The sequence below is a fragment of the Hyaena hyaena genome, unplaced genomic scaffold (genome assembly GCF_003009895.1).
Source record: "Hyaena hyaena isolate Hyena2069 unplaced genomic scaffold, ASM300989v1 scaffold_321, whole genome shotgun sequence".
In the NCBI taxonomy this organism is placed as follows: Eukaryota; Metazoa; Chordata; class Mammalia; order Carnivora; family Hyaenidae; genus Hyaena; species Hyaena hyaena.
In genome coordinates, this window is record NW_024080953.1 from 791351 (window position 1) to 808972 (window position 17622).

At 38.3% G+C, this 17622-nt stretch overlaps 1 protein-coding gene and 1 non-coding gene across 2 annotated transcripts in view; both read right to left on the reverse strand.

Annotated features, from left to right (window-relative positions):
• Window positions 1-17622, reverse strand: part of STXBP5L (syntaxin binding protein 5 like) — a 360126-nt gene that overhangs the window by 264605 nt on the left and 77899 nt on the right. Inside the window, exon 4 of the mRNA XM_039248873.1 lies at window positions 2694-2775. Coding sequence (XP_039104804.1) covers window positions 2694-2775 — 82 coding nt within the window. The remainder of the gene's footprint in view (window positions 1-2693; window positions 2776-17622) is intronic.
• LOC120242929 lies at window positions 2160-2262 on the reverse strand. The gene has a single exon (XR_005531185.1). It is a non-coding gene; the product is annotated as a U6 spliceosomal RNA (small nuclear RNA).

Sequence of the window (17622 nt, forward strand, 5' to 3'; positions counted from 1 at the left end):
GAGAGAGGCAAACCATGAGAGACTCTTGAATGCTGACAAAAACTGAGGACTGATGGATGTGGGGGGGAGGGGGGATGGGCATGGAGGAGGGTACTTTGGGGATGAGCACTGAGTGTTATGTGGAAACTAATTTGACAATAAACAATTTGTAAAAAAAAAATAAATAAATAAAATAAAATAAAGCAGCATATGTTCAATATCAGTGTAATAGCCAAATAAGTCTAGGAGAGATGTCATAGAATTATTAATTCTATGACAAAAATAGGAGGCAATTTATCATTTTAGAGGGACATGCATAGTACCGCTGAGCATAACACCACCAATAAAGATTATAAGACACATGAAAGTAAGCACATCAGCAGGTGTCTTGGGCTTATTTATAAAAGCAAAGTGAATCTATAAGAAGTACAAATAATAAAAATTTGTGAAAAGATTAAAAACGAATAAAAACACCAGCCATGAGGTCAGACTAGGAAGTTTGGAAAAAGGTAAAGAAGCTGAGTGTAAGATGGATCAGGGTAACTAGTCTGGCTAGATGACGTAAACTGAAGGATATTAAAGACCTTCTTTTTACTTAGTTATACAACACAGAGGCAAACTTAAGGACTTCAAGATGATTCTCAGACGATCAAAAATGAGAGAAAATCACCTAGAAACAAGTTATACCCGCTGCATAGCCATGTAGAAGGTAAAAGGCTGAGATCTCTCCACTAAGAGAGTAACACTGAGACTTCAAAAAGGTTGGCATTATAAATACTAATGATAAGTACCACAATACAATATTTTTTAAAAATTTCCCTTTACGGGGCGCCTGGGTGGCTCAGTCAGTTGGGCGTCTGACATCGGCTCAGATATCACGACTCATGGGATCAAGCCCCGCATCAGGCTGTGTGCTGACAGCTAGGTCAGAGCCCGGAGCGTGCTTCAGATTCTGTATATCCCTCTCTCTCTCACCCTTCCCCTGCTCATGCTGTCTCTCCCTGTCTCTCAGAAATAAATAAGACATTAAAAAAAATTTTTTTTTAATTTCCCTTTTCTTCCTTATCTCCCTCTCTCATTGTGGTATCCCATAGCAAGTATGACTACAAGGTAAAATATGCTAGGTTTGTCAATAAGGGGAATCTCACTGCCTTCTGAGAAAGATTTTCAGCCAAGAGAAGTAAAAGGTGTACAATTGCCAGTATCACAAAATTTTCATGTCTTAAGTATCTCTGATACAAAGTTCTATGAACCATTTTACCCATGTTTGATTATAAAATTCTTAGAAAAAAATATATGCAAATATATGGAGATATTGAATAAAATCATCATTCATGTCATAAGAAAACAACCAGCAGTAATTCATTCTTTTTTTCTCTCAAGGCACTGAGTTTCATCTGCTAAGTGCCTGAATTCAGTACGGCACAAATGCTTTTTTTTTTTTGAGAGAGAGAGAGAGTGCACGCATGCATGAGTTCGGGAGGGTCAGAGAGGGAAAGAGAAAATCCCAAGCAGGCTCCATGCTGAGCATGGAGCCAGATGCAGAACCTGATCACCAGATCAGAACCTGAGAAGATATCAAGAGTTGGACACTTAATTGACTGAGCCACCCAGGCACCCTAGTATGGCACAAATTCTTACAGCATTTTTCCACTGACTGGCTCACTTAACCAAACACAGCTCTAGAAGACTCAATGACCCACTTAAAATATGAGAAAAATATGAGTCCAGAAGGCTTTAAGAAGCCTTCAACCAATGAAAGACCTGCAACCTTTCTGAGCTTTATAATTACATAATTTGTCTTTAGGAGGCTCTTCATCACCATAGGTCTACAAAATAGGGATAGAGTAGGGAGTCAATTGTCATAATACCTATAGAAATATAAATAAATACAAATGTATACATGTACCAGTAAATATGTATAAATATATATACAAATAGCCGCATCCATAGGTAAATAACTGGAAAGATTATTTCATGAAAGATAAAGGCAAAACATGAAGTTAGTGCTGAATTATAAAATTTAAGTTAGCATGCAGAAAAAATTTAGTGATCAAGGAAGCAACTTTTCAGTAATTTTAAAATATTTAAATAATGTGTAAATTATGCTGCATAGTAACAATAACAGATTCTTCTGGTACAATCTTTTTCCTTTAAAATCTAATAAATTGTCAAATACTAAAAATAGTCTTTTACAAATTTGCATGTCATCCTTGCACAGGGGCCATGTTAATCTTCTCTGTATCATTCCAAATTTAGTATGTGTGCTGCCAAAGTGTGCACTGAAATATTCTTTTTTAAGAAATGTGACGGGTGCCTGGGTGGCTCAGTTGGTTAGGTGTCTGACTTTGGCTCAGGTCATGATCTCACAGTTAAATGAGTTTGAGTCCCGTGTCGGGGCTGTGTGCTGACAGCTCAGAGCCTAGAGCCTGTTTTGAATTCTGTGTCTCCCTCTCTCTCTGCTCCTCCCCCACTCATGCTCTGTCTCTCTCTCATACGAAAATAAAATAAACATTAAATAAAACAAAAACAAAAAAAAGAAATGTGACCATGAATAATATTTCATACAGATATATCTTTAAGCATTAGAATATATAAAATATAACATATTTAAGTAAAAATAATATCTTTTGCATATTATAATATAAAAAAGATCACGTCAACTAATGCAGGGCATATACGTATGTCTCTGTAATAGTCAAGAAAATCCTTACCTCATTGATCAAGAACTGGAGCTGCAGGACAGCTGCACCACTTTCATGTTGGCAATAACAATCAACGCCAGGTCTCCCGAGTCTAATACAGTAAATGTCAAGGATTCTAACACTTTATGCAGTACTAATATTAATTAGTAAAAAAGAAACTTACTAAGAATCTAATGTTTTGCTTTTTAGTTATCCTTATTTTTGTAAATAAAGAGTCAAAAAATCTCAGTGGATGCAAACAACATTATGTAACACAGGACAACAAAATGGCCAAATAGGACATCTCTTGCACTAATGTCCTTCTTGACAACAATAATTTGGCATCCATGCACAGACAAAAGTGCCTTCCAGGGAGCTTCCAGATCCATATAGGAAGCTATAAAACCCCAGTGCAGTCCAAGAATGAAGAGAGTTGTTTTGAGAAAACAGGCTTACCCCAGGCAACTGATTTACTGACTGTAGTCACAACTACAGAAATAGAAATAGCTCTGTACTCCCTCAGAACTCAGCTATAGCACCATTCAACTTGGGGTTAGCCACCAAAATGTGCCATATGCCAAGAGACCTGGAAGAGTCACTCCCACCTAAGCATCACATAGTAGTCATACAGACCTTATTTCAGTTGTGGACTGGAAGTGGTCTTTGAACAGCTCTAACTCCTCTTGGCTACAGTGCAGGATCCACTGGAGGTAAGCCCACCAAATTCAAGCAGACCATAGATTCTGAAACAACCTTATAACTAGGCTCTAGACCTTCTCAGCCACAGTCTAGGAACAATCTTGCTGGCACAGTGAGCCTGTTGGAGACACTCTTGTTTGTGCCCCTAGAGATCCTGAAAGGGATCTATCTTCCTCACAGCAACAGTCTGCCAGTCAGCCCGCAGTCCTGAGGGTCCAGGGTCCCAGTGGAAGACATTCCCATCTATGCATCTGAAGATCTGGAAAGAGCCCCATACTCTACTCCAAGCACCTTTCCAGCCACAAGTAGGCCTGCGGGCAAGGGGTCCAGATGGCAGTGACTCCCATCTGCACTCCCAAGGATCCTGAAAGGGCCTATATGTGATCCCAGCCTCCTCACAGCCATAGTCAGCCAGGAATCCTGAGGATCCAGGGTCCCAGTGGGAAACATTCTTGCCTTCAACCCTGATGACTCAGAAAGGGCCCTATATTTAGTTCCAAACCCTTCAAATGCAGTCTGTAAATAGACCTGCTGTCACAGGGAGCTGACAGGAGACACTCTCAGTCTCAATCCATGAGCAGTCCTACAGGTACAGGGGCTTGGTAAGAAATACAACTATACTCCAAAAGATCCTGAAAGGGCCCTATATTCAACCTGAGCTCCTTTAGCAATGGTCAGGGACCAATTCAGCCTATCCAGTGATCTTGAAGAAGACATGCCCATCTCTGTCTACAGAGCCAGGTCTGAGAATCTTAAATCTTGTTTCTTTACTGTAAAACAGCCCTGAGGCTCAGTTCCAGCACCTCTTAGGTACAGTCCAGGGTCAATCCTGCCTATCTAGAGAGCCATCAAGTAACCAGGCAGCAGTTCTCTCCCAGGAATCTGATGGGAGCCACACCTACCATTTATCTGAGAATAAGCCCACTGTCTATTAACCTGGTAACAGGAGCCACACCTGAAGCTTTGTCCAGTACCACCCTATTGAAAAGTACTAGAGGCAGTAGTATGCACCTAGGGACCAGAAGTGATCCACACTAGCCTAAGCCCTGGTAACAAGCCCAATCACAGGCTCTCCTGCAGATCCAGTGATAGTCTTGTAACTGGCTCCAACCCAACACAGCTGTGATTCTAGAGATAATACTATCAGTCCAGGGTACAGAAAAGAGAAGGTCTTTACCTTCCATTTTATAAAAACTCAAAGGGGCATTTATTCCTGCAAATGCACAGACACCAGTGCAAGGAGACATGAATCATGAAGAATTAAACACATATGACACCACCAAAGAACACTGATAGCACTCCAGTAATGGACCTGGAAAAAATGGAGATCTATGATATGCCCAGCAAAGAATTCAAAATAATCATCTTTTTAAAAACTTTTTTTTTAATGTTTTACTTATTTCTAGGAGAGAGAGAGAGAGACAGCGTGAGCAGGGGAGGGTCAGAGAGAGAGGGAGTCACAGACTCTGAAACAGGCTCCAGGCTCTGAGCTGGCAGTCAGCCCAGAGCCCGACGCGGGGCTCAAACCCATGAACCGCGAGATCATGACCTAAGCGAAAGTCGGACGCTTAACCGACTAAGCCACCCAGGCGCCCCTCATCTTTTTAAAAACTGAATGAATATCAAAAGAACACAGACAACTAAAAATATTAAAAAAACAATTGATTAACAAAATGCATTTAATAAATAGAAGCTATAAAAGAAGAACCAAACAGAAATCCTAGAGCTCAAGAATACAATGCCAGAAATGAAAAATTCAAAACACAGCTGGAATAACAGGTCTGATCACAAAAAAGAATTACCAAACTCAAAGATAACTCATCTGAAATTAGCCAGTTAGAGGAATGCAAAAAGGAAAGAGTGAATAAAGCCTAAGTAAATTGTGGGATGCCATTAAGCAAATTGGTATTTGTTTCATGAGAGTCTCAGAAAAAAAGAGGAGAAAGAAACAGAAATTATAAGGAAAATAGCTGAAAACGGCTAAAATTGTGGAAAAGACAGACATCCAGGTACAGGAAGTTCAAAGGAACCCATGGGGCACCTGGGTGGCTAACTCAGTTAAGCATCTGACTTCAGTTCAGGTCATGATCTCACAGTTTGTGAGTTCAAGTCCATGTTAGGCACCACACTAACAGCTCAGGGCCTGAGGCCTGCTTCAGATTCTGTGTCTCCCACTCTCTCTGCCCTCCCACGCTCACTTTCTGTCTCTCAAAAATAAACAAATATTTTTTTTAAAACTGTTTTAAAAGGAACCCAAGCAAGATCAACCCAAAAATTACTCTGAGAAACATTACAATCAAAATGTTTAAAGTCAAAGACAAGAAAATAATTTTGAAAACAGCAAGAGAAAAGCAACTTGTCACATACAAAGGAACTCATATAAGTCTATCAGTGGATTTCTCTGCAGAAATCTTACAGGCCAGGAAGCAGTGGGATGTTATATTCAAAGCAATGAAAGAAAAAAAAAACCAACCAAGAATACTACACCCAACCAAACAGTAGTTCAGAAATGAAGGAACGATAAAGACATTCCCAAACAAACAATGGCTAAGGGAGTTCATTACCACTAAACTTTTACAAAAAACACGAAAGGGGATTCAAGCTGAAATAAAAGGACACTATGTAACAACATAAAAACATAAAACTCACTGATAAGAGTAAATACACAGGTAAATTCAGAATATCCTAGTATTTTAATGGTGGCATAAAAATCACTTTTATCTCTATTATAAAAACTAAGGATAATATTTTAAAAACTGTAGCTACAATAATCGATTAATGGATGCACAATATATACAGATGGAAAATGTGACAACAATACCATAAATTGTTGGGGGAGGCAAAATAAAAGTGTAGAGTTTTTGTATGTGATTGAAAGTGAGCTGTTATCGGTTTAAAGTAAACTATTATATCTCTAATATGTTTTACATATGCCTTGTGGTAACCAAAAAGAAAATAAAAATCTATAGTTGTTACATAAAAGATAAAGTGAAAGGAATTAAAGTACATAAAATATATATAAAAATAACACAAATTAAGAGAGGAAAAAAAGAACAAAGGAACAAGGAATTAAAAATTCAGAAAACAATTTTTTAAATGGCAATGGCAAGTACATAACTATCAATTTTTAAATGTAAATAAACTAATTCTCCAATCAAAAGACACAGAGTACCTAAATGGATAAAAAACAAGATCCAATGATATGCAGTCTGCAAAACTCTCTTTAGTTTTACAGATACACATAGGCTGAAACTGAAAGGATGAAAAAAGACATTCCATGCAAATGGTAACCCAAAATGTACTGATGTCAGATAAAACAGACTTTTAGTCAAAATCAGTGGCAAGAGGAAAAAGTTACAATATAGTAATAAATGGATCAATTCATCAAGAGGATATAACAATTATAAATATGTATGTACCATCACTGAAGCACCTAAATATTTAAAGCAAATATTATCAGAACTGGAGGGAAAAATAAAAGGGGACACAATAATAGTAAGGGACTTAAATACGCCACTTCAACATTAGAAAAATCATCCAGACAGAATAAATAAGGAAACAGTGGACCTAAATAACACTACAGCTCAAATGGACCTAACAGACATAAAAAGAACACTGCATTCAAGACAAGAATACACGGGTTTTTTTCAAGTGCATACAAAACATTCTCCACGATATATCATATGTTGGAACACAAAGCAAGAAGACTGAAACAATTTGTTATATCTTTTCTGACCATAGTGGTACTACACTAAAAATCAGTAATAGGAGGAAAGCTGAAAAATTCACTAATAAGTAGAAATGTTGTGGGATGATGCACAAAAATAAACTCAAAATGGATAAAGGACCTGATCCTGAGACAGGAAACTATCAACACCCTAGAGGACAAAGCAGGAAACAACCTCCTTGACCTCCACCACAGCAACTTCTTACTTGACACATCCCCAAAAGCAAGGGAATCAAGAGCAAAAAAAAACGATTGGGACCTCATCAAGATTAAAAGCTTCTGCACGGCAAAGGAAACAACCCACAAAACTAATAGGCAACCAACGGAATGGGAAAAGATAGTAGCAAATGACATATCAGATAAAGGGTTAATATCCAGAATCTATAAGGAACTCACCAGACTCCACACCCGAAAAACAAACAACCCAATGAAGAAATGGGCAGAAGACATGAACAGTCACTTCTCCAAAGAGGACATCCAGATGGCCAACAGACACATGAAATGATGCTCAGCATCCCTCCTCATTAGTGCAATACAAATCAAAACCGCACTGGGATACCACCTCAAGCCAGTCAGAGTGGCTAAAATGAGCAAATCAGAGGACTCTAGATGCTGGCGAGGATGTGGAGAAACGGGCACCCTCCTACACTGTTGGTGGGAATGTACACTGGTGCAGCCCCTCTGGAAAACAGTGTGGAGGTTCCTCAGGAAACTAACACTAGAACTCCCCTATGACCCAGCAATAGCACTGCTAGGAATTTACCCAAGGGATACAGAAATGCTGAGGCATAAGAGCACATGTACCCCATGGGGCGCCTGGGTGGCTTAGTCGGTTAAGCGTCCGACTTTCACTTAGGTCATGATCTCGCGGTTCGTGGGTTCGAGCCCCGCGTCGGGCTCTGTGCTGACTGCCAGCTCAGAGACTGGAGCCTGTTTCAGTCTGTGACTCCCTCTCTCTCTGACCCTCCCCTGCTCACGCTGTCTCTCTCTCTCTCTCCTAGAAATAAATTAAAAAAAAAAAATTAAAAAAAAAAAAAAGAGCACATATACCCCAATGTTCATAGCAGCACTCTCCACAATAGCTAAAACATGGAAAGAGCCTAAGTGTCCATCAACAGATGAATGGATCAAGAAGATGTGGTTTATCTATACCATGGAATACTACATGGCTATGAGAAACAATGAAATCTGGCCATGTGTAGCAACATGGATGGACCTTGAGGGTGTTATGCTGAGTGAAATAAGTTAGGCAGAAAAGGACAAATATCATATGTGTGCATGTATAGGAGGATTAGGAGAAACTTAACTGAGGCACAAGGGGGAGAAGAAGGGGGGAAATGGTGGAGGAAAGGGAGAGAGGCAAACCATGAGAGACTCTTGAATGCTGACAAAAACTGAGGACTGATGGATGTGGGGGGAAGGGGGAGGGGCATGGAGGAGGGCACTAGTGGTGATGAGCACTGGGTGTTATGTGGAAACTAATTAGACAATAAACTATTTGTAAAAAATAAAAAATAAAAAAATAAAAAAAATAAATGTTGTGGGATGCCTGGGTGGCTCAGTCAGTAAAGCATCTGATTCCTGATTTCAGCTCAGGTCATGATTTCATGGTTTTTGAGTTTGAGCCCACAGTGGGCTCTACACTGACAGTCTGACAGTATGGTGACTACTTGAGATTTTCTCTCTCTCCCTCTCTCTCTGTCCCTTCCCTGCTCTGTTTCAAAATAAATAAATAAACTTTAAAAATTAAAAAAAAAACATACACACACAATCCTGAACAACCAATGGATCAAAGAAGAAACCAAAAGGAAAAGCAAAAAGTATCTTGAGACAAATGGAAATGAAAATAAAGTACACCAAAACTTATGGGATGTAGGAAAAGCAGTTCTACAAGGAAGGCTTATAGCAACAAATGCCTAAATTAAGAAAAAAGAAAGATCTCAAATAAACAACCATTTTACACCAAAAGGAATTAGAAAAAGAACAAACTAAGCCCAAGTTAGCATGGGAAAAAAGGAAATTTTAAAAATCAGGGAGGAAATAACTAAAATAAAAATTAAAGAGATTTTTAAAAATTTTTATTAAAAAATCAATAAAACTAAGCCATTTTTGTTTTGGAGAGATAAACAAAATAAACCTTTAGCTAGATCAAGAAAAAAAGAGGAAAATAAACTTATAAATGAAAGAGAAGACATTACACATGATCCCACAGAAATACAAAGAATCATAAGAAGCTATTATGAACAACTATACACCAAAAATTGGATAAGCTAAAAGCAATGGATAAATTCCTAGAAACATGAAATCTACCAAGAATAAGTCATGAAGAAACAGAAAATTTAACAATGGCTACAGAGATGGAAGCAATAATCAAAACCTCCCAACAAAGGAAAACCCAGGATTAGATGGTTCCACATTTAAAGAATTAACGCCGGGGCGCCTGGGTGGCTTAGTGGGTTGAGCGTCTGACTTTCGCTTAGGTCATGATCTCACGGTTCGTGGGTTCAAGCCTCACGTCGGGCTCTGTGCTGACTGCCAGCTCGGAGTCTGGAGCCAATTTCAGAGTCTGTGTCTCCCTCTCTCTCTCTGGCCCTCCCCTGCTCACGCTGTCTCTCTCTCCTAGAAATAAATAAAAAATATTAAAAAAAAAAAAAAAGAATTAACGCCAATGTCTTCTAGAAAAATTAAGAGAAGACAACACCCTCAAACTCAGTTTACAAGGTCAACCTTACTCTAATACCAAACCCAGATAAGGGCAGTACAGGCCAATAACTCTGATGAACACAGATACAAAAATTCTCTCCAAAATATTAGCAAATCAATTCCACAGCAAACAAAATGAATCAGACACCAAGACTAAGCAGGATTAATCCTTGAGATGCAAGGATGGTCCAATATACATAAGTAAATAAATATGGTATACCACATTAACAAATGAAAGATAAAAATCATATAATTCTCTAGAAGATGAAAAAATGATTTGACAAAATTCAACATCCTTTCATGAAAGAAGCTCCCAAAAAATTGGGTATAGAAAGAACATACCTTAATATAAAAAAGGCCATATATCACAAACCCACAGCTAATATCATACTTGATGAAAGAAGTTGGAAGCTTTTCCTGTAAAATCAAGAGAGGGCACCTTGGGTGGCTCATTCAGTTAAGTGACCGGCTCTTGATTTTGGCTCAGATAATTATAGCATGGTTTGTGAATTCAACCCCACATCTGGCTCTGCGCTGACAGTGTGGAGCCTTCCGGGGATTCTCTCTCTCCCTTGCTCTCTGCCCTTCCCATGCAGGCTCTCTCTCTTTCTCTCTCTCAAAATAAATCCATAAACTTTAAATAATAAATAATAAATAATAAAATCAAGAAAACAACAGTGTCCACTCTCAGCACACCCATTCAACATAGTACTAGAAGTCCTAGGAAGAGCAATAAGAAAAAGAAATAAAACACACCTAAATCATAAAGGAAAAAGTAAAATCATCTGTTTGCAGATGACATAAAACTATACATAGAAAACCCTAAAGATAATACAAAAATCTTTAGAATAAATAGATTTAGTAAGGTTGCAAAATACAAAATCAGCATACAAAAATCAGTTTCATTTCTATATATTAACAACAAAAGATGAGAAAGAGTAATAAAGAAAACAAACCTACCTACAGTAATAGCAACACACAAACACACAAAACAACAACACACACACAAAACAACAACAACAACAACAATAAAATACTAAGGAATAAATTTAACCCAGGAGGTGAAAGATCTGTAAAATAAAAACTATAACATAATGATGAAAGAAATTGAAGAAGACACAAATAGAAAGATATCCTGTGTTCATGGACAGGAAGAATTAATAGTGTTAAAATGTCAATACTACGCAAAGCTATGCAGAGATTTGTTGCAATTCCTATCAAAATTCGATTTTTTTCAAAATTCGATTTTTTATAGAAATAGGAAAAAGAATCCTAAAATTTGTATGGAACCACAAAAGACACCAAGTAACCAAAGTACTCCTAAGAAATAAGACTAAAGCCAGAGGCATCACACTTCCTGATTTCAAACTGTATTAGAAAGCTATAGTAGCCCAAACAGTATGATTCTAGCATAAAAACAGACACAAACCAATGAAACAGAATCAAGCTGGAAATAAATCCACACATATACAGTCAACTGATATTTGACAAGGGAGCCTAGAATATACAAAAAGGAAAAGACAGTCTCTTCAATAAAGGGTATTCGGTGTTTTCTCTGTACAGAAATGGATATTCAAAGGCAAAAAAGAAAAATGAAACTGAAACCCTATCTTGCATCATCCAGAAAAATTAACATGAAATGTATTATATTAAAGGCTTAAATGTAAGACCTAAAACCACAAAAAAAAAAAAAAAATACTACAAGAAATCAGGGGAAAATCTCCTTTACATTGATCTTGGCAATTTTGCATATGACACCAAAAGTACAAGTAACAAAAGCAAATATAAACAAGTGGGACTACATCAAACTAAAAAGCTACTATGTAGCAAAAGAAACAACAGAATGAAGAGGCAACACATATAATGGGAGAAAAATATTTGCAAACCATATATCAGAGATTAACATCCAAAGGAATTCATAAAAATCAAACGAAAAATTTTTAAAAATTGGACAGAAGACCTGAACAGACATTTTCACAAAGACATACAAATGGTCAATAGGAAAAAGAAAATTCTCAACATCAATAATCACCAGGGTAATGCAAATCTGAAACCATATTGAGCTATAATGAGCTATATAATGACCTCATATCTGTTAGAATGGCTTTCATTAAAAAGAGATAAGAGAGGCTGGGAAGATGGTAGAGTAGGAAAACCCTAAGCTCACCTTCTTGTCCCATGAATATAATGATATAATGCTCCAGAGATAACCCCATATAACGAGATAATAATCCAGAAAACAAGATGGGCAGAACAAACTCCACAACTAAATGTAGAGAGAAGGCCACATCAGAGAGGGCAGGAGAGCAGCAATGTGGTATGGAGCAGACCAAAGGCTGTCCACCAGAGGAAGAGAGCATCAGGCAAAGAAGGGAGAGAAACAGACTATCACGCTGGGAAGCACACATGAGGAAGGCAAATCTCCATAACATTTGGCTTTGAAAACTAGAGTGAGTAGCCAAATTTCATGAGTTCTGACAACCAGCATAACTTAAAACCTGGAATTTTAAAAATAAGCTGCTCAGTTCTGGAAGAGTACAGAGGCCATAAGAAGCTGAGTCTGCTTTTAAAGAGACAGCATTACAGAAAGCCCACAGAGATATAGCACAGAAGCAGCAGTTTGATAAATATCTGGGGCAGACTGGAAGAAGAGTTATTTACTAATCTCAGAGCATGTCTGGAGGGGCAGGGTTCACTGAGAGACTTCTCCAGGAACAAAGGAGCTGACAGAATCCATTTATTTCCCCCTCCCAGCATGAACACTTAGCCACCAATGGGAACCAGCACAGGGCCAAAATTCACTACCTAACTTGCCTATGCCAACCCTATACTCCCAGGCTTCAATGTCTTTCCAGTCACACTTTCCTCAGTCACAGCACTATGACTCCCCTCCCCCAGATGACCAGCACAAACCTTGCCAACACCTTGTTTCCTGACCTGCATGCTTTGTGGGCCTTGGTCCCAGGGGCAACAGTGGGGCCCCTCCTGCAGAAGATCTCTATGCACCGTATTAAAATTGCAGGCCCCGCTCATGAACGCTCTGCAGCTTCACATCAGCCTGCCCAGGTCCTAGCAACTGTAATAGGTTTTATTTAAGAAACTGATGGGCTCACACCTTGTTAAAGCTGCATGCCCCATCCTGGCCGTCCCATGCAGCATGTCCCCTCTCACCAGGGTGCAAAATTGCAGAGACACTGTGCACCTCAACCCCCTCCAATATACTCTTGGCTAGAGTCAATTCAAAATGAGCTGTAAGTCTGGCAGTGGGCAAACTACCCCAGGAGGGGTCCAGCACCACTCTAAAGTGACTTGCCATGGGGTTAAGGGAAGATAACCACAGACCAGTCAGATGGTGGCCATGGCAGTAGGCTGGGTGCAGACAGTTGGTCTGATTGCAGGCCCCACCCACCAATGAAAGCTTCTCAAGGGATAACAGAAGGAAAGTGCCCTACAGTTTGCTGCTACTGCATCTCTGGCAAACAAAGAGGCTTAATAAACTCAAACTCAAGGTAGCCCCAGAATGGTCCTCTAACACTACAGGGATCAAATACTGACCAAAACAGGCAAAGAGAGCCACAGCAGATGACTAGAATGAAGGAAAAAGCACCCAAGAAACAACAGCAGGGCACAAGCAATATGCAGAGGAGACAAATCTGAAGCACCAGGCTCTGGTGAACAGGGGACACTGCAATCCAGGGCACTACAGGACCTCTTCTTCTTTGGGGCATTAATTTAAAGGGAGGGGACATATCTGACTTTCCTAGCATAGAAAGTCAGACTAAATGAATTAGACAAAAGGAGAAGACAGAGAAATATGTACAGGACAAAATCATAGCAAAAGACTTAAGCAAAATTGATACAAGTAATATACTGGATAGAGAATTTAAAGTTATGATCACAAAGATACTCACTGGTCTTGAGAAAAGAGGGGAAGGCATCAGTGAGACAGTTAACAAAGAGATAAGAAAAAGAACCAATCATGATGAAGAATACAATAAATGACATAAAAAAAATTCATTTTGATGGAATAAATAGCAGGTAGAGGAAGCAGAGGAATGAACTGATGACCTGTGATGGGAAGTAATAAAGCTGAGCAAGGGAGACAAAAACGAATTATGTCAAATGAGAATAGACTTAGGGAACTCAGCGACACCATCAAGCATAATAATATTTACATTACAGGTATTCCAGTAGAAGGACAGAGGGGAAAGGGGACAGAAAAATTATTGGAAGAAATAATAGCTGAAAACTTCCCTAATCTGGGGAAGGAAACAGAAATCCAGATCCCAGAAGCACAGAAATCCTTCAATGAAGCCAAACCAAGGAGGTCCACACTAAGACACATAGTAATTAAAATGACAAAAAGTAGTGATAAAGAAAAAAAAATTTAAATCATCGAGAGAAGATAATTACATAAAAAGGAAATCTCATTAGACTACCAGCAGTTTTTCAGCAGAAATTCTGTAGGCCCAAAGGGAATGGTATGATATATTCAAAGTGCTGAAAGAAAAACCATCTACAACCAAGAACACTCTATCCAGAAAGGCAATTATTTGGAATACAGGGAGAGATAATGAGTCTCTCAGACAGAAAAAAAACTAAAGGAGTTCATGACCACTAAAGCAGACCTACAAGGAATGTTAAGGGGACTCTATGAGTGGAAAGACCATAAGTAAAAGTAAAAAACATAGGAAGCCCAAATGCAGTATTAAAAAAAAGTTTATCAGCAAAAATCAAAGAACTCACAAAATAAAAGGATGTAAATTATGACACCATATGTAAAATATGGAGGAGGGGAGTAAAGAATGGGTTAAAACTTAAGCAACCATCAACTTAATATAAACTACTACATGCAGAAGATGATATATGAAAATCTTATGGTAACCACAAATCAAAACCACTAATAGATATACAAAAAGTAAAGACACAGGAATTCAAGTATATCACGAAAGAAAGGCAGCAAACTATGAAACAAGACAGCAAGGGGAAAAAAGGCACAGAGAAGAATTACAAAAGCCACCACAAAACAAGTAATAAAATGGCAATGAAAATATACCTTCCAATAATTACTTTGAATGTAAATGGACTAAACATTCCAATCAGAACACAAAGAGTGAAGGGATGGATAAAAAAATAAGACTGAATCTATATGTTGCCCACAAGAGACTCTTTTCAGACTTAAAGACACCTGCAGATTCAAAGTGAGGGGACGGAGAACAATTTATCATGTAAATTGTATGTCAAAAGAAAGCAGGGGTAGCAATACTTGTATCAGACAAAATTGACTTTAAAAAGACTGTAACAAGAGAAGAAGAACACATATAATCATAAAGAGGACAATCTATCAAAAGTTATAAGAATTGTAAATATTGTGCACTCAATATAGGAGCACCCAAATACACAAATTGTTGATAAGAAACATAAGGGAACTAATCAATAGTAATTCAGTACTAGTAGAAGATTTTAACATCCCATCTACATCAATGGATAGATCATCCAAACAGAAAATCAACAAGGAAACAGTGGCTTTGAATGACACATTGGACCAGATGGATTCAACAAATATATTGAGTACATTCAATTATAAAATAGTAGAAAAAAACACATTCTTTTCAAGTGCACATGGAACATTCTCCAGAACAGACCACACAGTAGCCCACAAAACAAACTTCAACAAATTCAAGATCAAAGTCATACCATACATTTTTCTCACCACAACACTATAAAACTAGAAGTCAACCACAAGAAAAACACCTGGACAAACAAAAAATACATGAAGATTAAATAACATGTTGCTAAACAGTGAATGGGCCAACAAGGAAATAAATGAAGAAATAAAAGAACACAGGGAAACAAATGAAAATGAAATTACAGCAATCCAAAACCTTTGGGAGATGGCAAAAGTGGTTCTAAGAGGGAAAAATATAGCAATGCAGGCTACTTCAAGACAAGAAAAATCTCACATAAACAATCTACACTTACACCTAAAGGAGCTAGGCAAAGAATAAAAATTAATACCCAAAACCAGCAGAAGGAAAGATTTAATAAAAAATTAGAGCAGAAATAAATGATATGCAAACAAAAGAAACAATATAACAGATCAATGAAACCAAAAGCTAGTTCTTTGAAAAGGTAAACAGTATATGTAGCCAGACTCACAAAAAGAGAGAGGGAGAGAGAGACAGAGAACTCAAAATCAGAAAGAGGAGAAAAAAGAACCAACACCACAGAAATACAAACTATTGTAATAGAATATTACAAAAAATTATATGTCAACAAATTCAACAACCTAGAAGAAATGTATAAATTCCTAGAAACATATAACCTCCCAAAGGTGAAGATAGAAGAAATAGAAAATTTGAACAGACCAATTACCAGCAAGGAGATGGAAATCAGTAATCAAAAAAAATCTCAACAAACAAAAGTCAAAGACCAGACGGCTTCACAGGCCATTTCTATCAAACACTTAGAGAAGAGTTAATACCAGAGTGCCTGGGTGGCTCAGTCAGTTAAGCGTCCGACTTCAGCTCAGGTCATGATCTCACAGATCGTGAGTCAAGGCCTCCATCAGGCTCTGTGCTGACAGCTCAGTGTCTGGAGCCTGCTTTGGATTCTGTGTCTCCGTCTCTCTACCCCTCACCCACCCATGCCCTATCTCTCTCTCTCTCTCAAAAAGAAATGTTAAAAAAATTTTTAAGAAGACTTCATACATATTCTTCTCAAACTATTCCAAGGAAATAAAAAAGGAAAAACTTCCAAATTGAAGCTAAAATTACAGATACCAAACGCACATAAATATACCATTAAAAAAAAGAGAGAATTACAGGCCAGTAACTCTGATGAACATGGATGCAAAATTTCTCAATAAAATACTAGCAAATCCAAGCTAACAGTACATTAAAAGAATCATTCATCACAATCAAATGGGATTTATTCCTGAGTTGAAAGATTGTTCAAACACAAATCAATGTGATACATTGCATCAATAAGAGAAAGGATAAAAACCATATGATCATTTCAGTGGATGAAGAAAAAGCATTTGACAAAGTACAACATTAATTCATGATAAAAATCCTCAACAAAGTAGATCTCCAGGGAACATAACTCAGAAAAATTAAGTAAGGCCTTATGTGAAAAACGCACAGCCACTGAGAGAGAACATTCCCCCTCTTGGAGTACTTTTGGAAGATGGTTTATTGCCTCCCAAGGACAAAAGACCCTGCAGGTGCCAGCCGAAGGCCTTTCATCAGCAGGGGAGAGAGGCACACCCACAGGAAATATTATCTTTGCTGCCTTTAGTAGTGCAACAACATAGATTCCACACACTGTGTAGGCATGTGACTGTTTCTCGGGGACAGAGGAATTCACACAGAATGGAGAGGCTCTACTCCAAAGGAGGGAGCATATCTGTGTGGTACTGGATCCTTTCAGACTTTGGCTTTTAAATCCTAGCTGCTTGCTAAAGAAAAAATGCAGGGGATTTATGGTGCAGTGTGAGCTTACTGCCTATGCTATTCTGTGAGGGCTGCCTGAACAGCAGGCGGTGTGAGATCCCTAGTTCAAGACAAGATATTGGGGTGACACCATTTTCCTCCCAACAACACAGTGGCACTTCAGAGAGCAACACAGCTTCCCCCAGTGGAGATAGGAACCATTAACATCAAACCCCAATCTCTTGTGCCTGGCAACTGCTTATTTACTGGAACAAGATGGACTCTATGCCAAAGCAGCTTACCTCTCCTCTGGAAGACCAGCATAGCCAACAACCCCACCCCCCCACCTCAAGCACCAAGTGCACTAAAATCCAAGGCTTCAAAGCAATACCTACCT